Source organism: Megalops cyprinoides, chromosome 4 (genome assembly GCF_013368585.1).
Source record: "Megalops cyprinoides isolate fMegCyp1 chromosome 4, fMegCyp1.pri, whole genome shotgun sequence".
NCBI classification, from domain to species: Eukaryota; Metazoa; Chordata; class Actinopteri; order Elopiformes; family Megalopidae; genus Megalops; species Megalops cyprinoides.
The window spans coordinates 26,613,607-26,635,775 of record NC_050586.1 but is presented as its reverse complement, the minus strand read 5'-3'; the positions used below and the strand labels follow the sequence as shown (position 1 = coordinate 26,635,775).

General features: G+C 45.3%; 2 protein-coding genes across 2 annotated transcripts in view; one reads left to right on the top strand and one right to left on the bottom strand.

Moving 5' to 3' along the window:
* The window catches only part of fbxl17 (F-box and leucine-rich repeat protein 17), a 253,387-nt gene extending 236,513 nt beyond the window's left edge, over positions 1 to 16,874 (bottom strand). Inside the window, exons 1-5 of the mRNA XM_036527484.1 lie at positions 16,713 to 16,874; positions 13,220 to 13,977; positions 11,970 to 12,092; positions 11,249 to 11,506; positions 9,194 to 9,325 (exon numbers count right to left, since the gene is read on the bottom strand). Of these exons, the coding sequence (XP_036383377.1) occupies positions 9,194 to 9,325; positions 11,249 to 11,506; positions 11,970 to 12,092; positions 13,220 to 13,957 (1,251 nt within the window). The 5' untranslated portion in view covers positions 13,958 to 13,977; positions 16,713 to 16,874. The remainder of the gene's footprint in view (positions 1 to 9,193; positions 9,326 to 11,248; positions 11,507 to 11,969; positions 12,093 to 13,219; positions 13,978 to 16,712) is intronic.
* Positions 16,875 to 17,664: 790 nt separating this feature from the next.
* prxl2c (peroxiredoxin like 2C) lies at positions 17,665 to 21,920 on the top strand. Its single transcript, XM_036528029.1, has 6 exons — positions 17,665 to 17,885; positions 18,476 to 18,544; positions 18,819 to 18,872; positions 19,699 to 19,804; positions 20,407 to 20,541; positions 21,652 to 21,920. Exons 1-6 carry the CDS (start codon positions 17,706 to 17,708, stop codon positions 21,777 to 21,779), a joined length of 672 nt encoding a protein of 223 aa, XP_036383922.1. The 5' UTR covers positions 17,665 to 17,705; the 3' UTR covers positions 21,780 to 21,920.
* The last annotated feature ends 249 nt before the right edge of the window (positions 21,921 to 22,169 follow it).

Below are 22,169 nucleotides of genomic sequence, written 5' to 3'. Positions count from 1 at the left end.
AATCAGACTCAAGCTTGAGCTTCATATAAAGTGACAAGCTTATTAACTGTGCAACACCATCAGAAACATCTTCAGAACAGTTCTTAAATGCAGGTGACTACGCATAGCCCATACAAATGTGCAGCAACCAGCAAACTATACAACAGCAAGACAACAGCATTGGCAACAGCACAGCAACAGCGCTGTATAAGCAGCACCCCTCCTCTGGTCCTCTGGACCCTGAGCCTTGGACACGAACTAACTCCAGCATGAACACCACAGTGATCCAAATGGATAAAAAGCTATGTGCAATTACAACTGCTCTCAGATGCTCCCTGGGCAAAAGCTGATGTCCATGCAGATAGAGGCAGCTAATTTTTGTGGGGTAATAGTGAGACAGTGCCACACAGCAGAGCATTCTCACAAAGCTTGTCCCTGATTGGCGAAGTGACTGGCAGTGCCGCCCTGGTTGTGTCTCTTTCTGTCCCTGTAAAGGTAACCGGACAGCACAAAAATACGGCTGTCACATCAAATCTCACGTAACCCGTCAATCACAGCTGAAGCCACTCTCTCACAGACACCACTGCTCAGTTTTTTTTTTGAGTGATAGTGCCCCCCAACCCACCAAAATGGCAAAGGAACAGATCTCAGATCAGCCCTCTCCAAAGCAGACAGGCCAACAAAGCAACACCGGCACATCTCAGCCCTGAAGCTACAAAGCCGAGAGAGAGACAGAGACAGAGAGAGAGAGAGGGAGAGAGAGAGGGGGAGAGAGGGAGAGAGAGAGTGAGGGAGAGGGAGAGAGAGAGAGAGAGAGAGAGAGGGGGAGAGAGAGAGAGACAGACAAGAGAAAGAGCAGGAGAGAAAGGGAGGAGAGGAAGGGAGAAAAGAGAGGAGATAAAATAGAATGAAGAGCAGTCAGGGAGAGAGGGAAAGAGGCAGAGAAAGTGAAGGGAGGACAGGGAGGAACACAAAGAAACACAGGGAGTATGAGAGAGAGAGAGGTAGAAAGATGGGTAGAAAGAGTTAGATCGAGGGATAAAGAGGACAGACAAAATGGTATGGAAAAAGGGATAAAAGGAGGGGGAAAAAAAGAATTCTTTCTTCTGCCTTGAGCAGACTCCCATTCAAACCTGGAGCGATTAATCACTCCCTATCATACATTTCAACTTGAGAAAAATGCATGATAGAGTTCCATATGATGTCACACTCTCACCCTACACTTTTAAAACAAAAGAACAATCTATCTCTCATCGGGGAGTAAAACAGCGCGTATGCGTGTATGCACGTGTGTGTGTGTGTGTGTGTGTGTGTGCATACGCATCGGGTGAGCTCTCTGCATGATATGGAACATATTAACCTCCTGCGCTGATGGCAGATTCTGCTAACCAGTTAGGAAAGGATGGGGCCAAACTGTGCCAGGTGCATGCTGGTCCACAGACAGAGTTCAGACCGGTCCATGTGTGGGAGCGCACGGAGCGCGGGGGGGCCACATAAATAAGGAGTCTCCCCCCCCCCCCCCCCCCCCCCCCCAAAGAGCTCTCCTCCATGCGGCCCGTGTTCCAGCAGCACAAACACTCGTTCATCTTTCCAAATCATTCCATCTTCTGTGCTGCTTTTAAGAGAGGGATAAAATAGTTGGGTCTACCATAACGTAATCTGATCTGCCTAAAAATACCATCGGAGGGAACACTTGATAAGATGATTTAACGGCTATCTCTTCAAAGGAAATGCATTCCGTGGTTCTTTATCAAAACGCCAAAACTGTCAGACCTGGAGTTTTTATCAATGAATTAGAGATGTACCATTACCTAAAAAATAAAAAAAACTTCATCAAACACTCTTCAGAAACAAAAGTACACTGCTATCATTAAGCACCATCTATCATAAAGGAAAATCTGAAGACCGTCTGAAGACCTCTCAGCTAGCACATCAATTAAAGCACTCATTAATGCATCTTAAATGCATTCATCGGGGCACAGCCATGAACGTGACATTAAACCCACTTAGTCCCGCCCAATCTGCCAGCTACAGACCGTTTAGACTATATCGAACTATTCAAGGGTATGTCTAGTAAGAACAGTTTAAGATAAGCAAATAAATAGCTTTTTAATGTGTATTAATGCTGGCCTCATGACATCGACGAGGAAAAGGGTTTTATTTTGTACCCCCTGAAACAGGAAACGATTTTCAGGCCTTTGAGTGAATATGCGTTTTCTGAGGAATCAACAGTCTTACACCGCCCTCTGGTGGCTGCCACTGGCTACCTACAACGTCGAAGGTCTTCAGGCCAACCCTGCTCCGCTGTCTGTACTCTTCCAGCTGTTCAGTGGTATTCACGCCTCTGTGGAAATATGCCGCCCCATTGTACAGACAGATGTGCACAGATTCGTGAGACGGACAGACATTTTCCTGCAGAGATGTACAGTTCGAGAACACAGGGATTCGCTGCATGTGTCCCCGCAGACGTACAAAGTCTGAGCACAAGAACGAAAACAGACAGGCTCTCTACAGCCAAGCAGAGTTTCTACAGGCAAACACACAGCCAGAGACCCAGGCCAGACAGAGGGACAGACAGACGGCAGCATGTTCCGCGGGGTCCCACTCTTTGTACGAGAGGCATTTTTAGGGTAAAATCTTTACGAAGCCCACAGGACCCTTTTCCTTCAGACGCCACACGGCAGACTTGACATTTAGGTCTGATCAAGCACTTTGTTCTCATAATTTCGTCTTTTCTTTGTTGAAGGCCGGCGACAGCGAGCCATCGATGCGGCCTGTCTTTCAGTTCATCAATGTGTCTGAGGAACCGCTGGCTTCGCTAATGGACTTGATTACTTCTACAGTATGAGCGATGATTAGCTCAGCCAGCACAGACAGGTTTTTATTGATACAAATAGAAAAGAAAAAAAATTGCACTTAATTGGGTGTGATTGGAGCGCTTTACTGCTAATGTTCAATAAAAACTGAAGACTTCAGGTTTCAGGAAAAAGAAAGAAAAAAAAAACCATCCCAACCCTGTAAAATCGCATACAGTAAGAGACGTGCAGGGAAATTGGGGTCATTTTCACCTCGTTGCCCGTTGGGGCGGTACAAAGCAGCCCAAAACCACACATCCAAAAAACTTCCTCTACAGATGGGCCTCCAGGCACGATGGTAATCTAACACATTCAGGGTGGGGCGTCCATAGGCTGACATGCAGGAAACAGCCGCCTTCTTTTAAATCACACAAACATCTCTACGTCCATCCAACACGTTCACAGAACAGTGCACTGTGCACTCCAAACAGAACCCCTCCCACACACATAAAGGAAAAAAAAAATCAGATTTTTTCTAAGGGGGCTTGTGAAACAGCCCCTCAGCAAGGTGGAGATTCTTATTTTCTCTCCCCTGTAATTTAGCAATTTTGTAATGAATTGACATGAGAAGCTGCCAGTGGGAGTTTATTGTTTTGCAGTGGGGGGGGGCGGCTGCTCTGGGAGGACTGGTTCTATTTAAGAAGCCGTTTGTCTGTAATGACAGGGAATTACTTCCAGGGCCAGTGCAGAGCGATCTCATACCCAGCGCAAGGATGGATCCAGAGAAACATACACACAATCACAGTCAGCTGCAGCCAAACATCCTCATTTCCTACATCCTACTGTCAGCGCTCAGCGGGGTGGCTTTAACTAGCACACATGCAAACATACACACACGCAAATGCACTCACGCATACACACGCACACAAATACATACACACACACAAGCAAACACACACTCGCACACGTATGCACGCACACACACACACGCACACAAATACATACACACACACAAGCAAACACACACTCGGACACGCGCACACACACGCACACAAATACATACACACACACACACACACAAGCAAACACACACTCGCACACGCACGTATGCACGCACACACACACACGCACACAAATACATACACATACACACACACACACACAGATGCAAACATACATACATACACATATGCTCACACACAAACACACATAAAAATGCAAACACACACTTTCACACACGTACACACACACACACACGCGCGCACACATATACACACACATGCAGAAATCAGTCATATTGCACAGATTACACAGTACTTCAAAAATTTTCATGTTTATGAATGAATCCCAATTTGGAAAAAACATACTGGCACATTATTGGTGACCTGCCCAAAAATAACCATGTATTTACCCAAAAAAGCTCATGACCACACAAAGGCTATTGTCTGTAAGCAGTACCACAGACAGATGTGAGAGGAAAAAACTGCATACATAAAGTAATTAGAACCAAATTGAGGGCAAGATTTAATCTATTTGAGGTCATCTAAAATTCCATTTACATTAGACATTTAGGCTAATTAAAAGTCTGGCTAATCAGGCAGGGATGCGTAATCTCTCCGACAGGCTCACATGGTATCCATGGAGAATCTCAGCCACTTCCTACAGAAACGCTGCGTGAAAATATAGAACCATACACTTCAAGAGGAAGAGGAAGACGAGGAGAGGAAGAGACAGTGCCTATTCGGGGCTATTCTCTTCATTGTCCCATCACACACACACACACACACACACACACACACACACACACACACACACACACCATCTAAAGTCCAGCACTGAACAGCCCTGCTTCTTCTCCCTCACCTACGCAGATGACCCTCTAGGCACAGAGGGGAAACCTGCTGACGCGGGCTCGAGAAACCCCAGATCTCTGAGACAGCACACGCGCAATGGCTAAGCTCAGAGGCAGCCTGTCTTTCCATGAACTCCAGAACCTGATGCCCCCACCCAGGGGCAACAGCTCCACCCGGAAACAGGCACCAGACTGAGGCTCTTTAGCAACCTCTGCCCTGCCAACGGGTGGAGAGCAAAGCACTCATCAGAACATTTTATATCAGTGCAGGCAGAGGCAAGCACACTGGCTAAAGATGGCATGACTACGTATGGTCCTTTGACTGCTGGACAGAGGGGGCAGTCGGGTGGCTTCAGCAACTGTGGCTGAAGGTGCGAATTAGAGGGGGAATAAACCCCCAGCCTGTGTACTCAGCTACAGGCTCATCTGTGAACGACAGCAGGCCAACAGAACTGTACCACTGCTTGCAGGAAGGGGACTGCAACAATTTCCCTCGTGTAGGGGCGGGGGCTTATTAATGTCTTCGCTCCCTCTTTGGGGTACCTTTACTGAGAGACTATAAAACAAACTTAATACAAGTTTAGAGAATGAGCCTTTTAGTTTGGAAAAAAGGATCTATCACATTAAATAGACCCTGAACAGATGGAACTCAACAGCACACCAGACAGGAATGGCTTCCAGGTTTTGAACCATTCATCTTCATCAGAGGAAGAGCAAGAGGCCGATCCAGCGTCGCCATTCACCTCTGATTGGATGAGACAGCGGCGGGATCATCTTACTCCATTAGCGAGCGCAGAGGGCCCAGGGGCCGAATCCCGGCCGTAAACTAGACACACAGCTGACCGATCTGTCACCGAAAACACTTTGGCCATCAGGATAAAGGGATTCAGATGTCCGCGCAGACCTGCTGGTGCCTCGCCGGAGAGAGCCGGCTGGGGGGAGGAGCCGGCCGGGGCCGGGCACTGACAGCCGCTCCGGAGTGCATGACGTCAGCGGGCGATGATGTTCTGTACTCCTAAAGGAAGCGTGCCAAAAGCCATCACTCCTGCGCCTGCGCTTCCCTCACAGTAGGCCCAACTGTACAGTGCGCAGCCAGCGCCTGATGAATCTCTGCTTACGCCCAGTCGGGCGAGAACTTTGCGCACCATCTGTGTTTTGAACCGACAACCATCTGGTTACGAGAGTAATGTAGCGCAGCTGACGACAGTGACAGCTTTACCCTCTTGTTTAGTTCTCGGTGTCGTCAGGGAGTCGACATCACAGCACATACTGCTGATTCTTCTGCTTGCGTCTGTTTAGAAGGGAACAGCGGGAGTGACTAATGCGCTAATATGTTTCCAAGGCATGCTTTACATCACTTTCTGAAATGGGAGAGGCAGCTACACCTGCAAGGTGACAATTTCCTCGCCAAATCTGAATCTGAAGTCTGTCCTGAGAACCTAATCCTATCATACCCAGACGAGCTGCCCAGTGTGTACAGTCCCGGTCCGGCAGAGCCCTGTCTGCAGCCTCCAGTCCAGGTTTTGGTTCAGACTTGGCATGTTCAGCCTGGCCATCACGTCCACGATTCTGAGATTTGAACCAATCGCAGCAGGTTCAAACTCCACATAACACATAAGGAATTAGGAAATTAGGTCGTTAGTACTTACTATGTATTTTTAATAACATCCCATTCGGAAGATATTTAATTTTGCAAAAGGACTGATTTCCAAAAGATAATTATGTGCACATGCGTGTGTAGGACAGACAGATAGGAGGACAGATTGAGATGCACTCATACAGACATTCAGGGATGTAGCTACAGACACTCCACACAGAGATTCACAGGCCACAGACGGACTTTTCAACAGGAAATGACTTAATGATTTTTTCCCTTCATATTTGGAGAACGTTGTTGTAAGTATGTCACGCCCGTCTAGATAAGCCTTAGCGGGTTTTAATCTCTCAGATGGAGCAGCGATTTAGCCTATATTTCAGTACTGAGCAAGAAAACTGAGACTTTTCAACACTGGTATGACTGTTAATAATTCAGCATTTGCTCTCCTTTTGGTGAGGGAAGTCAATGTTTTAATCTTCTTCTAAATTTCTAATTAAAAAGGGTAATTGCTTATTGAGCTATTAATGTAGTCTTCATTAACTAAAGCAGAAGAAGTACAATCATATCCGAAGCTTTGAAAATAATTACCACATCCCGCTCCAAGAGGAGAGGCTACTCACTGGCTGTGCTGGAGATGGGAAGTTCTGAAAGAGATTCTCCAGCCAAGAAAAGAACAGTAGACATAACAGTTTCTGAAATACCCAGAGCGGGCTTTCTGCTGGAGACAAGTCTCTGAGTCTCCCGATACACATTCCAGTAATCTAAGTAATGTCTGTTTAAACCTGATATCACAGCGTTAAAAGATATTTACAAAAACATTAATATCTTTAACCTAATAATAATCAGCCTTATAGCCTTTATTATGATTAATGAGGTACTAACTGTGCAAGATATTGTTAACAAAGCTAAGCGGTCCAATTCATCAAGGCTATCGCGTGCCTGTAAGTGGAGGAGGAATTGGACGGGGAGGAGAGGTAAGTATTAGACAGAAAACTACTTACTTCTGTAACATAAAAGCTATGATGAAATATAACATACCAGACACAAGCTATAATTGCACTCCAGCTCTAGCTTTCAGACAAATAAAGACAACAGACAACTTTAAGCTTTCAGTTTACTGGACCCGTTTTGTACTTCAGTGTGTTAAATCCGTTACAGTTTTTCAGTTGCTACAATGAGCAGAGACAATATAAAGAATGAACTCCATACGTACTATTCTGAAGTCAGTTTAGTTTCCTCTTAAAAGCTGGCTTTGCGCGCACAGGAAACAGCGGTTGTACTGACTGAAGGACTGTAAGTGGAACAATGCTGACCTCTAGTGGCAGAACTAAGACATTGACTGAAAGTCCACAGGAGATTCTGCTGAGGAAAAAAAAATGACAGAGGCAACAATTTTCCACATAAATATTTTTAGCCTTTTCACGTATCCACATGCGTGCTGGAGCCAACGAAGCTAAGCAGCAAGAACAAAGCAAAGAAAACCAGGGGTATCTGAACTGAAAACCTTGTGGCTGACAGACTAGATATCACTATGGGCCGCCTTCAGCGGACCCACACGCAACGCAACATCCTACCGGCAGAAGCAATGATTTTTACTAATCTACTAATTACAGCAGCGCTAACACTCCAGCTATCAGCTAGTTGTTTGCTTATGTATAACTGGTTATTACTGCACTGGAATGTTTATTTTCTTACAGCGAAAACAGTGGGTGACAGCACTACACCACCTCAGCACAGAGCAGGAAAATGGGTGACAAAGTCATTTTCTCAGAAAATAAATAAGAGACCATTCCCCTTCCCACACATGATGGACAGTTTTCAAAAGGACCTCTAAGAGGGAGATCAATACAGACTCCATTTCATTTCCCACTGCGCTCTTTCTGACTAAAAGCATAAGATCCCGGTAAGCCAAACGCACAGCTAATCTGAACGGGCCTCCGCAGAACCAAGCCCATGTGTGCCCAGATGGGTGTGCCTGCAGGAACACTGGCAGCAGGAAGGGGGTGCTGTAACCACACCTGTCCCCATGTCACACCTGGATGTAGAGGGGGCGGGGTACAAGGACTTTTTTCTCCCTAAATTACCACTATATAAGAAAGGATTCGGCACAAACCTAACCATGTATGTTGTCTGCTTGCATTCGAACCCAAGATCAAGGTGGATCCATGTCAATGTCATGACTGTTTCGGAAAGTATCGGACCGCCCACAGAGGTGCGCCGTGTTCGCCCCCCACACTCTGCTCCTGCTCCCCCCTTCTGTCCCCCCCGCCAGCTTGTATCTCTTTGCACGGTATTTACAGGCTTATTTGCCTTCAGTTCAGTGTCGCATTTCATTGGAAACAGACATAGCCTTATTACTTTTCTGCCTGGGGGAACCCCCCCCACCCCAAACCTGACTGCTGTAGCACGGCTGTTTCACATTACAAGACATCAGGCAAACAGACCCATTTTCAGTGCCCCCCCCCCACAAGAAAACCACCAGTACTATAATTTACTGCAGGACGCACACTAAATGTATTAGGACAACACGTATTACAAGAGGAGCACTCTTGCGTACCACTTAAACAGTTGTTTTACCAGCCCTAAAAAACCGAATCCCTTTCTCCCTTGTCCAAAAGGACTTTATTTTGACAAGTTTCTTCCAAATATGTCCAGAATTTTTTCAGCTTTCCCGTTTCCGGGGAGACAGAGAAGTGCACAGCAGCAATCACATAACCATCGCTCCACCTACCAGGTGGAGGTGGTAACAAGAGAACAACACCCAGGAGGAGGACACATTCAAGGCAAGGGTAAGATATAAGGTGGACATTAAAAATGAAAGGAAACTATTACCAGTGCAGCGGACACATTATAAGCTGGGAGGACATATTAAAGGTAAGATGAAACATTAAAGGAAGAGATGCCACATCAAGGGTAGTGACGCCATATATTAAAGGTAGAAGTGCATGTTTACTGGGTAATGGTGCTTACCAGTTTGTTCTCCTGCATGTAGATTCTCTGCAGTTTGGGGCAGCCCTGGGCCAGCGCCACCATGCCAGCGTCGCTGATGTTGTAGCACTGGCCGAAGTGGACGTCCCGCAGCTCCGGGCAGCACTCCCCCAGCTGCGGACACAGCGGAGAGCAGGCGTCACGGGAACCGTCCGAAGGGCACTACCCGCGGCACTTCCTGTGAAAGCTAACCGTGTCTCAAAGGACAAAGAATGCTCCCTCTCAGTTCTGACACTGCATTTTTTGGAATGGCAAAATGAAGCACAAAGACACAGGAATGCAGATGTCTGGAAAACCAATCATGCTGAAAAAAAAACGGAAAATTAATATTTTCGGATGCAACTTATTTAACGGCAAACGGAACGTTTCATGTTTCAGTCCATCTGAAGTGATCAAAAAAAATGCGTCAATGAAAACCCTGCTTCAGATTTCTTGAAAGCCTGATGCAATTTCCCTTCAAGTTGAAATCCCAGACGCCGCTTATCCGAGTCAACTCGCGAAGCTAAAGCTGCAACGACATCCTGAACCAAACAACCTGAATCAGAATACAATCTCAGGACCACAGCGGTGTTCCACTTTCTTTAATTGAATCAAATCCATTAAAAAAGCCCTTTGCACACTGAAATGAAGCAGGGGCCGTGTAAGTGCTGAGAGAGCATGGAATGCCATTACTCCAAAAGAACTAGAGCTGGGGGCCTCGGAGGTACTACATGACATCGGTGCCCACACCCCTCTCTCCCTGCAAACCTCACTGCAGGAGCACATTTACATTTACACACTGGATCTACAGCTCAGCTTCACAGGCTGTTCGCTGGAGAAGACTTCAGACATCAGGCTCAGTCAGACACACTAGGACTGGCTAAGAGAGTGAGGGTCGTTAGTGGTCAAAGAACCATGGTTTAGACTCGGGCCTTATAGGGCTGTATTACCGAGTTGGAACTCAGAGAGCCCCCTAGCTATCCAGAGGTCACAATTGAGTAGCGTCCTGCCTGCCTAACTGGATAAGCAGCCCAGTTGGATGAGCAGTCCAGGCCTTCACCGGACTGGAAACCCCCTGGTATTCCTGCCCCAATTCTGCTGCTTGGGAAGCCACCAGCCACAGCTTGCCAAATACTGCCCACCCAGGTGCACAGTGGTGCACAGCAGCAGTGTCCCATTCAGGACAAACCTCTCATCCCATATCCCAGAATTCACTGTTTTACTCCTTATGATAGAGCAGAATAATGAAAACATTAGGCTTTAACACATAGTGTAAGCTCATTGCATATTTGCCCAGGGTGACTTAAGAGTATAGCATACTCTCCTAATGGGCACAAGCTTTTAAAAAGACACACTCTAAACCGCGTCGAGGCAAAGAAGTGAATGGCCTATGTGCGAGCCGTTCTTCACACAACAGTCTCTGCCTCCATCCGCTGTGCTGGCAGAGGCCAGTCAGTCTGGCCTCAGCAGGCTTTACATATGCCTTCTGACAACCGCGGACTTAACTGAGATGAGTACGCATGGAGTGTCCCTTACTGCACAGAGGACTGCTGCTCGTTTCCAACCCGTAGCTCATAATGGGAAATGCCTGCTGTACACTGATGTGTAACACCCTCTGCTTTTGATTGCGCCGACTTTGTGCATAGGCTCAGTTTAGAGCACAGTTGTCAGCTGTCGTGTTGTCCAGATAAGGGTTTGACACAATTTTGTCATTTCTGCACATTTACAATGTCCACAGGGAAACTGCAGATCTTTTCATCGCCCTGTGAACTAAACGGTTTGTCCACTTGATCTAATTGTAAAGATAAATAACAGAAACAGACCTTTCATGGAAGCTTACTGCAAATAGGAGGGTGGTACAGGCTTGCTTAAGCTAATGCGCAGTCTGACTGCCTTCAAAAGTTCACCGTATTAAATTCCTCTACCTTTAGACCTCTTCACATCTATTTCATAAAGTGATTTTCTCAGAACCCTCGGCAAATATCACATTATAAGCCGGTAAAGCCTGACTTGGGCCGAGCGCGGGTGTGGAAGCCGCCGCGGCAGCTGGGTGCGGACCTTCTTGAGCGCCTCGTCGGTCAGCTTGTCCTGGTTGCCCACGTGGGCTTTCTGCAGGAGGGGGCAGTGGGTGGCGATGGTGATGAGGGACAGGTCGCTCAGCTGCTTGCAGCGGTACGCCGTGTACTTCAGCAACCCGGGGCAGTGGGACGCCAGCGAGCACACGCCCAGGTCCTGCACGTTCCGGCAGTCCGAGATGTTGATCTCCGTCACGTTCTGCCTCCAGGAGGAGATCTTCACCAGGAGGTCGTCCGTCACCTGGCAGTGCAGGGACCCGGGGGGGAGCGAGAGGAAAGGGGAGAGAAACAGAGAGATAAAGGGAGGGAGCAAGTGAGAGAGGGAAAGAGAAACAGAGAGGGCGAGTGAGATAGAGGCAAGAGTAAGACAATGACACCTTAACACGAAGCAAACTTTCCATCTAGTCCCTTATTTCAGGCCTTAAAACATGGCTACACACTAGCAGAGTTATCAGAGATCACCATCTGAGATACAGAGCAGAGATCCATACGCCATACGCAAGCTTAGTGCCGTTGAGAGGCTGAAAGAAGTAGTCACGGCTTCCAAACGAGGAGAAGCTACGTGGAGGCAGAGACGCAGGTGCACTTTCACCTGTACTCCCAAATATTCTTAAATCTACAGTATGATTATTTGCTTGGTTTCAATTATCCCTCCCCACATTTGAAGAAACGGCTGATGAAAAGCACCAGACAAATTCACTCACTTGTTGTAGGCCACTGAGATCAATCTGCTTCCAGAACTGGAAGTCCAGACAGAGGTCTCGCCAGTACTTGCAGACCAGCGAGGCACAGAGGCATCGCTCCTTCACAGAGAGATGTGAAAAAACCTGGGAAAAAAAGCAACCGTCTAAGAGGAAGGAGCAGGACCACAAACACAGAAGACAGCAGGCAGCATCCAAACAGCTTCTGTTGCATTCCTATTTCCACCTTTTCTTCTGTTTCATGAATGCCACAAATTCCCTCACTTCCAGAGGAGAGCACAAGAAGGCTGAGACTAGACACCTGGATGCAGGTCACTGAGTTATTTGACACCGTACAACCGCTCATCGTGAAATCAAGCCCCATCCCCTTCTCTCTGTCTTTAACTCACACTGTTTCTTTTTTTTTCATTTTCTCCCCAATTTGGAATGGCCAATTCCCCGAATTCTGAAATGTCCAATTTCTCATTGTCGATGTTCGGTCCCATTGCACAACCCCCACTGTTAATCCGGGAGCGCGTGGACAAGCACGTGCCCTCCTCCGAGACACGTGATGTCAGCTGCTGCTTCTTTTCGCACTGTGGTCCACAAGCTAAGCTAGCCCAGAGATGAGTCGGAGGAAGACATTTCATATGCAGCTTTGGCAGGTGGCCCACAGGCGCCCAATCGACCAGCAGGGGTCGCTGTTGCAAACGGAACGGAAGCCCCTGCCGACGTACCCACCCCTATCCCTGCCGGAATGAAGCCAATGTGTTCTGCCTGTGAGCTCCCAGTCACTGTTGGCTAATGACACGGTCGGGTTCGAACCCGGGCCTTAGCGCTCAGTCTACACTGAGAACGAGTGCTTTTACCGACTGAGCCATTAACTCACACTTCTGAGAGAAACAACTACACAAAAGCCAATTTACAGCTAACCCCAACATTAGACAACTTTCTACCATCTTCTTGGAGGATTCTGCACTCCACGTTCTGTTTCTCCTGATCCCAGAACAGAGAAGACTGAATCACGTGACAATGAAAAGTGTGAAATTCACCTGAAGTTCTATTTAAAAGGAAAACATCTATCATTTCCCAATGAAACACATGGGGAAAATTTGCACCAAGTGTGCCTGCAATAGTGGTTTCTGGGCTGACTCATAAATGCTCCTGGCCAACCAACACATCCCTTGGGTTTATCTCACTAGCTGAGCCTCCCCCACAGTAGGGACGCTGGGAATGGCTGCTCTGACATCGCTGTGTTAGTTTCCCGCACTCACCTTCAGCAGGATGGAGGAGGGCAGGTGGTTGATGCTGGAGTTGTCCGTCGTGTCGCCGGGGGTGTCGGCGAGGGCGTGGGGGCAGGTGGGGGAGGGGCTCTGGGGTGTGGCGGACGTGCTGCCTGTACTGCCGGGGCTCTCAATGGAATCTGTCTGCAGCCCCACCCCGGACACGCCCTCCGACAAGGAGGAGGAAGAGGAGGACGAGGACGAGGAGGAGGAGGAGGAGGGCAGGGGGCAGAGGGGGAGGTGGCAGTGCGAGGCAGAGGCATCCCCGGCCCCGCCCCCGTTCTCCATCACTTCCTGTAAGGCACAGCGCGGCTGCTTGCAGGGGCCACACCGCTGCATCTCCGCGCACTTCCGCTTGCACACCATCTCCGAGTACTCGCAGGCGGGCGTGGCCGCAGTGCGGAACAGCGCCTGGGGGCCGATGAGCTTGGCGGGCACGGCGGACAGCAGGCCCTTCCCCTGCCCCTCCCAGATGGCGAGCTCCCGCGGCGACAGCAGGAACTTGGCGCAGTCCTCGGGCGAGCTCAGCGCAGCGTAGCGCTCGGCGAGTTTGGAGGCGCTGTTCTCGAGCTGGTCGTCGTCGAGGCTACCGCTGTTGCCGTGGACGATGAAGCACAGCATGCAGGGCCCCTGCAGGAAGCAGTTCCTCTTCTTCCTCTTCAGCAGCTTCCGTTTCCTCTTCTTCAGGCGGTTACCGCGGTTACCATTTTTCGAAAGAAGATGGCCCATATAGATGACTCAGGGTAACTCTGAGTGACAAGAAGGGGGGAGGGAGGAAATAAGTAATTACAATAAATAAATACAAATATAAATCTATGGCTCTGCCTAAACAAGGTTATAAAATCATTAAGCCACGGTCAGGGTGATTTAAAGGGACAAAAACAATACAGTATGCCAACACTGGAAGTTACATTGGGATGGATGCAGTGCCGTCATCTCTGAAACTGTGGCGGATCAGAACCAGTCTAAAAAATAACTTACTATCAACCCAACAATCAAAATAGGCTGTTTGGTTTTTCGTCCCAGTGGCCCTTACTTGTGATGTATTGACTGCAGGCCAGTGATGATTACCTTTAAGACGAGGAACAGTGGGTCTGTTCTTGCCCAACAGACCTATCAATAACTCATAGTTCAGGCTAATGCCACCCACGTCACAAACCCACCAAGACACAGCCCCTTCAACGAAAACAGGAAATCTTATGGACACAAACACAACAGAGTGTGATACCATCAGCCTTGTTTCTACAGGCTGTTGGTAAAAAGAACTGTAGATTAATGATCATAATTTAGCAGAAAATACCATATTTACCTTTACAAAAAAATCTGACCAAATTTTCTTCTCCCTGCTTTTCATATGGGTCAAACCATTTCTGATTCTCTGGAGGGGTGGGGAAATCCCACTATGGATGATTACTGAATGACCAGGATCAAACTCTGGCCTCGATGTTTGTTTATTTTTAATGGTTTTCACATCAAGAAACACCTGGGGGGAAAGGCACTGCAGCAACACTCTGCTTTGGTCTCACCCAACACCTGCTCGCATCAGAACTGCAAACTGTGCTGTGCGCTGAACACAGCATTGATGTTCAGGACTTATGCTCAGCACCATCTTACTGTTCTCATGCTTAACATCACACAGGACACCAAACATCACCAGTGATATCAAAGTATCTGCAACTGCAGCACCAGCTGGGAGAACATATGGAGTGGTGTACTGTAATTCTGACATCTTCACCCAGATCTTACTGACCCAAAATACAAACCCCTGAGTGAGAAGACCAATGTGGGACTTAATGGTCACATCCCTGAATATTATTACTATTATTACCATTACCACAGATAGTTTTAATAATAATCATCATTTGTTATGACGTGCAAATGGACATGACAGTAAACCTGTTACCTATGAGTGAAATCTGCCAGGATATCTCAAACCACAACATCAGCACAATATCTTTGCTCCTAAACTACCAACAATGACCCAAAACTTCCATCTGGAAACAATGCTTAAGATAATTCAAAGTATGTAAAACTTAACCAAAAAGCTCTCCATTTTCAACAAAAGCAATAGGGAATAATGAAACAAGTGTTACCCTCGCTTGACTCAATTTGCTCTGTTCAAGAAGTTTCTCTGAAGATGCGCCGTTGCTGATGCTGATTCCCTTGAGAAACACCAGTAAACACGGAAAGGCACTGATGCTGACAGATACAGTAGATTTTTGGTCAGTCATTATATAGCAATAGGACTGCAGGTAGGACCCAAACCAGGGGAGAAGCAGCCTGACAGTTCAAAGTTCACCTGCTGAAGGTCACCTGTTGGACAAGGTCCCCCTCAGTACTCAAACCTGCAAGGTTCTCTGGTCACCGTTCCATTTCTGCTAAATCTACGCTACGCTTCCACCCTGCAGCAGAACCAGGCAACACAACAGCAGACCTTCCAACCCCTGACCCAATTCAAAAACACCCAGATCTGATTCATGTTATAAACAAAATAAAAACATTTTCTCTGCTCTGATAATCAAAGGGTGGCTTTATTATTAGTTATCCTCATCCTCATGATACTGTCCACATACTCATATTCCAATCAATATGGGTCTGGGGTTAACAAGGACACGTGAAGGAGGTCTGGCTTATTGCCAACATATTTGGAAACACATTAAATATAACTGCACACCAATCTGTCTCCTCTGAGATGCATGGAATGCACAAACAACCAAAGCGTGCGCCTTGAGTAACTGAAAATCCTTCAGTTCCTATGACTGTGAATCTGAATAACGATACTCCTACTGAACAACTAAAAATAAGTGACTGGCAGGTGTTTGGGTACTCTTTAAATAGACGCTTCGCTATACTGGTCGCATCCACCCCGGACAACGTGATCTGTAGTACAGACTGATGTTCCTCTTGAAGTACCTAGCTACACGCATTGTTTTGCCTTCTGGAATATGCAGTAATTAGGGGACGTTTTTCGGCAAACTGCCCCAATGCATTACTCTCGTCTTCACCTGGCTGGTCAACCTTTGCGGACATAGTGGTGTTTGCTAGTATAGCTAGATAGAGGTAGCTGGCTCTCGAGTTACATTAGCCATCAGTAACTGAAGAGCTTGGTAACACACATGATTTGTTACAGCATACATCTAACACGGTTTTTAAGTAGCTACACATACTTTAGTTGATATATAAATTGCCTTTTTTATGTACTTGGCTTGCTCGACCCATGTAAACAGAAATAGTTGATATCATCTCCAGACAGCTTGTTAGCTAGCTGGCCATACGGCTAATTAGTATGGATACTAAAAAGTAAAATGATCTTCAAATGGCATGGTTAAAATGGTCACCATCTGAATTTTCAGGGAATAAACGTGTACGAAAACAACTTTCAAACAGTCAATTTCAAAAGGGTGAAACAGTCTATTGCCAGCTAACTGGCTAGCAAGCTAGCTAACTGGCTATCTTGATATCTATCACAACACTGCCTACTCACCAGTTCGTGCGGTGCTGACCACCTTCCTCTCGTGCTCTCATAATCTGCGCGTGCTGTACAACACACAGACGTGAATTTTTACACAAAACGTAGTATTAATAACATTTATGAATTTCCACACATATCAAATTGAGACTGCTGTCTCTAGAAAGAGTTCCGGTACAAGCTATAGCAAGGAAGTCCAGCCCCTCCTCAATTATTGATTGGATAATTTTCGTGTAACTCACGGCAGGACCCACCTTTCCCCTCACATGATTGGCGGACGGTTCCTGTCTCTCTGTGTTCTCAGCTTCACTTACAGACTTTTGCCTGCTGTCAATCAAATAGGGCCAGTGCTTGGCAACAAAGTAGTTTTGCATCTCCTCTCGGAGTTTTTAAATGTGCCCATTAATGGAGTTGCTCCTTTTTGCTCCTAATTTAAATAGGAACATTTGTTATTTATTTGCACGGAAAGAAGGGTATCCTGTAACAAATCAAAGTTTCCACATATATAAGTCAGTTAAATATTATTTCGTTTGGGTTTTGAAATGCCAGTGTCATTTGGAAAGTCCGTACAGACGAACAAATATTTTTCTTTGATAGCACTTGTCAAGTAGAGCGGTTTGCTTAATATCCCTCTCAGTTTTGAAAGTACGACAACTCGCAAAACATCAGTAGTGCCTTAATTGTCAGATATGCTTGATCTGTTCATCTCAAATTCAAACTTTACGCTCATTAAAAGTTTTAGACTTGTGTCAAATGTTAATAATTGTTCCGCTTCTTGTTTGAGATCTCAATATCTTCTGTTAGGTAAGGTAGTTGCACGTTTAGGACCCAGTTAACAAATGATAAGGCTGAAACGCCCGCTCCAGAAAAATACATTTTCATGCAAGATTCCACATGAGTGTGGGCGTGGATTCGCAGTTCCTGGAGCTATTAGACAGGCGGCGGGCCCTAAAATAACCTGGCTGGGCTTGTTATGGCTTCTGGAAAAGTTCGCAGTGACGAGACACGATGGCAACCGTTCCACCAGTAACACAGCAAATTATCAGAAACCAGCAGGGGAGCCCGAAACCTCCAGTCAACTTACAGATCTCGGACGTCGAGGGCTGCCTGGTTCTCGATCGGCGTGGGGACCGTATTCCTTTCAGAAGATTATTTGAGGATAAAAAATCCATCATCATTTTCGTAAGGGTAAGAAACGTTTGTATACGTTAACTGTTGTTTGGTGCGATCGTATGACAATCGTCTAACAATGACACATGTAAAGTGTATATTGTGTGACAATATACACTTCTGCAATACTTCTGCAATATACTCTGACGCACTTAAAAGACTCAAAAGACGTTTCTGTCAACTCGTGTAGGTGTTGATCCCGACAGCTCAAGTCTATCTGTATCTAACGGCACCTACATTACACTGAATGGCTGTGTGTTAAATACTTCGTGCAAAATGTATTTTTATTCATTGTGCGGAGTTTGGTGAAGTCCAGCACATACAGTAGCAACGGAAGGAAATCCCAGACATCAGCTTCATATAAAAGAGCAGGACTAGGTGGAGCAGGAATTGAAGTGCATGAATGCGTGCACGCACACTGGCAAACCCACTTACAGCGAGAGGGGGTGGGGGCGGTATCCCAAATATTTTAGAAATGTTCGGAAAAAGAAAAATATGTTTATTCGTTCCAAATATCTACATGACAATAACACATCGACCGCTCAGGTCAGAATCGTTGCCTTAAAGTTAACTTATTGGCTCACCAGCATTTTGTGTTTCTCGTGCAGAATTTCTTGTGCTACGCTTGCAAAGAATACGTTGAAGATCTCACCAAAATTCCCAAGAGAGTTCTGACAGTAAGTAAGACAATGGACGTGATGGGCCACAGTATGTGGCAATGGAAAGTCTGGGGCTTTTTGCTGTGTACAGCTTGTTATTGTGTCGTCTAAAAGATAAAGTCATTGTGCTGCAAACAAAGACAGGTACTGATATATTCCCTCACTGCCTTCTTGTTGAACTGAAAGTAGTTGATGGTGAATTTTGTGAAATTACTATTTCATTGAGTCATTTAATGAAAATGTTGAGTGCAAAACATCATGATGGTTTCATTTGTTTTTTTTTTTAATATAGGATGCTGATGTCAGACTAATTGTGATTGGACAAGCCTCTCACTGGCATATTGAGGTATTCAAATGTGAAAAGGATTATTGACTGGAAGCAACTGCCATTCCTTTGTTGACATTTCAGAGAGTGAAAGAAGCTATTTTGCTGCCTGAATTACCCGTACACAGTATTCTGTTACCGTGCATTACAGGTTGAAACCAAATACTGAATCTGTTTTGGGATATGTTATTTATTTTTTAAATACATCTGCACAGTGATATACATTCTTTTGAAACAGACTCTCTTGCTCTGACCTTTTGTAAACCCCTGCAATAGTATGCTTTAGTTTAGTGGTTGGAACATTTGACTCCAGAAGTTTGTGGTTCAGATCTCAGGCAATCCGAAATACATGGCATTACACTCTAAGCAGATACTCTTATCCAGAGCAACTAGCATATCTTGCGGTTTTTCCGTGTTAGCCATTTATGCTGCTGGATATTTATGGGGGCAAATCAGGTGAAGCACATTGCCTAAGTGTACAATAGCCCTGCCCCACCAGGGAATTATACGCAGCAACATCTGGGTTACAAGCCCTGGTTGGAGTTGAGTTACGGTCCATTACCTCAGTTGCTCCAGTGGAAATCGAGCTGCATAAATGGATGTAAACTTGTAAGCAGTGTATGTGACAATATAGAAAGTTGTTTCAAATGAAGTTATGTAATTATAGGTCATTAACTGTAATTGAACTCTGTGCCTATGCAGGGCTTAAACTATTCAGTCACATGTCATTCTGATACTGAGAAGGACCTCCAGGGGCCTCTCAGAGGTCTCAGCATGGTGGATTTTTTTTGAAAAACATTGCAGGCCACAACTGTTTTTGACTTTGATTTTTTAAAACGTATTTTAGCCTTTCTGCACACTGACAAGATACCCCCATGAGATATATGTTGATCCTGAAAGACACATTTATAACAAGCTTGGGATGAGAAGAGGAGAGACATTTATGGAATCAGGTAATATGTTATTGGAGGGCCAGCATGTAATGTGATCGTTAGCATACTGGAAGCTAGACCTAGAGGGCTCTGGGTTAAAATTCCAGGTAAAAACTGCTGATGCACAATAGAGCAAAGTATGTAACCTCATTTATGCCAATAAAAGTTTAGTTGTCTAATAGAAGGGACACCAAAGTGATTTCACATGATTTCAATTTGCAGTTAAAAAAGGGAGAAATTCTATTTTCAAATTATTAAAATTCAAACCTCCATTATTAAATAGTAAAAACTTTCCAAAAAAAGCATGACCACAATCTAAGTAGTGCAGTTTAACATGCAAAATTGTAAGTGATGTTAATTCCTCTGATGAGCTAGTTCTGAATGCAAATGAATGACGGTGAAATGCATTGTGTTGTTTACGGTTGTCCTAATCGTTGGATTATCCTACCTTACAGACAGCTGCTTTGTTTAAGTTTGATAGAAATTTTGCTATATTATTTCACGAGTCTTCTGTTTTCTGTTTGCTGTCTGAGGTGTTTTCACAGTGTGTGTTTTAAGTTAATGCTTTGGTGTTGTAGCTCTTTGAATGAATATTTTGGCCCTTTTTGGTGTTGCATTCTCAGCCTCTCGGAGTCCCCACGTCAAATCCAGCTTGCTAATGGGCAGCGCTAAGAGCATGTGGCGGGCGATGATGAGCCCTGCCTTCGACTTCCAAGGGGATCCTCTCCAGCAGGGTGGTGCTGTCATAGTGGGCCCAGGTGATGCAAATTTCTGCACACTTTCTGCACTCAGCAACTGATTCAACCTTACATTTAATCACTCGGCAGACACTCTTATCCACAACAATTTACAAAGCAAAGGCAAAAAAAACTTGCCTGCTGTAAGGTTACATGAACCACAGCACATATGGTAAACACCAGTCCACATCTAAATGTGTCAAACTGTTACACAGTGCTATAATAACCGGTGGCTGGATGAATACAGTCAGTGTTACCGGAAAACGTGACAATGTAACAGTAAAAAAAAGTAGTAAGTATCACAGTAATAAGAACAAAAGGCAAACATTTAAGTGCCATTCCATACTAAAATGTGTACATTTTTACAAGAAATGATTAGGGCAACGATTAGCGGTAGGCAGTCTGATTTTTGGATCAGGATGGAAAGTAACTGGAGAAGGTGGCCCAGATGAGGTCTGTTGTTACCCTCTGACCACAAAGACTCTGTGTCGTGCTAGTTATTTTATTCCTGATTGGATGTCATATTTGATCAAGACCTCTTGTGGTGCTACTGGTCATGGGCATGAATGCAGGTGCATGCTTAGGTGTTTTTGTTTTTTTAAGGTTCTGGCCAAAGCAATATAGCTGGACAGCAGTATAACAAAAAGTATGGACAAGTCTGTCTCCATTTGCTAACATTTTGACCTGCTTTCAATATTCCAACATGTTTCTCGGATGTAGGGTTCGGTTCTGTGTGTCATGTTAATTGAATTTACATCAATTCATTTTTAAGTTTTTATTATTCGTGCTGTTTTGTCCAGCAGTGATGTGGACTGTGGTGTCGTGTTGCTGGGATATCACTGGGCTCTGAGTATTAATGAATGAGTGAAATTAAGAGCCAATAAACAAGCTCCAACACCCAGGCCCTGGGAGGCCATGGAGAGGACAGAGAAAGCTGCAAAAAAGCTTAATATTTTAGAATGCCATGTATTCTTTTTTTCTTCTTCTTCTTCTTCTTCTTCTTATTATTATTATTATTGAGAGTAATGGCCACTGCTTATTACATTTTTGTCTATGATGAAATTTGCCTTCCACTAAATGACCCAATATAATAGTTTATTCTATTTCATTCTCTTTTTTCCGTTATTCTAGGCTCTGAGGTTCATTTCGCACATTTCGACATGAACCGCCTGGACCACATGCCCATCAACTGGCTTTTGCAGCTGGCGGGAGTGGAAACCGTTGATTTCATCGATGAACGGAGGATAATCCACGTTTAAAATATGAAGGACACTAGGGGCGGGGCGAGAGAAGGAGGCAGGGCAGTACTGCAGTTAGAACAAACGCCTGCTTTGAAACTGTATATATGGAAATTAATTGCTTATTAAAACTGTGTTTTTCATAGGGGCCTTCTTTGAATAATTAGCCTGTCTTTGTGGTACTTCTGATTTTAATATAATTTTACTCGAGGTTTTTCATAAAAAAAAAAAAAATGTGTTGTGGTATAATAGTGGTTGCGATGCAGTTTCTTTCTCATCTGCCATATTTTCTTAACGAGAAAGAAAAAAGTTTTGCTTTAAGGCATTGCATTGTTTGAACATTATACTTCTTTTGGTGGTAATAAATAAGGACTCACCATAAACTCAATTGTTTTATATTAGAAGTTTGTT

Bases quoted from the DNA above. Each gene is read 5' to 3' on its own strand.
- prxl2c (XM_036528029.1), top strand. From the start codon at position 17,706: ATGGCAACCGTTCCACCAGTAACACAGCAAATTATCAGAAACCAGCAG. The intron at 18,545-18,818 runs GTAAGTAAGACA...TTTTTAATATAG, and splicing joins TTCCCAAGAGAGTTCTGACA to GATGCTGATGTCAGACTAAT. The intron at 19,805-20,406 runs GTAATATGTTAT...TTGCATTCTCAG, and splicing joins AGAGACATTTATGGAATCAG to CCTCTCGGAGTCCCCACGTC.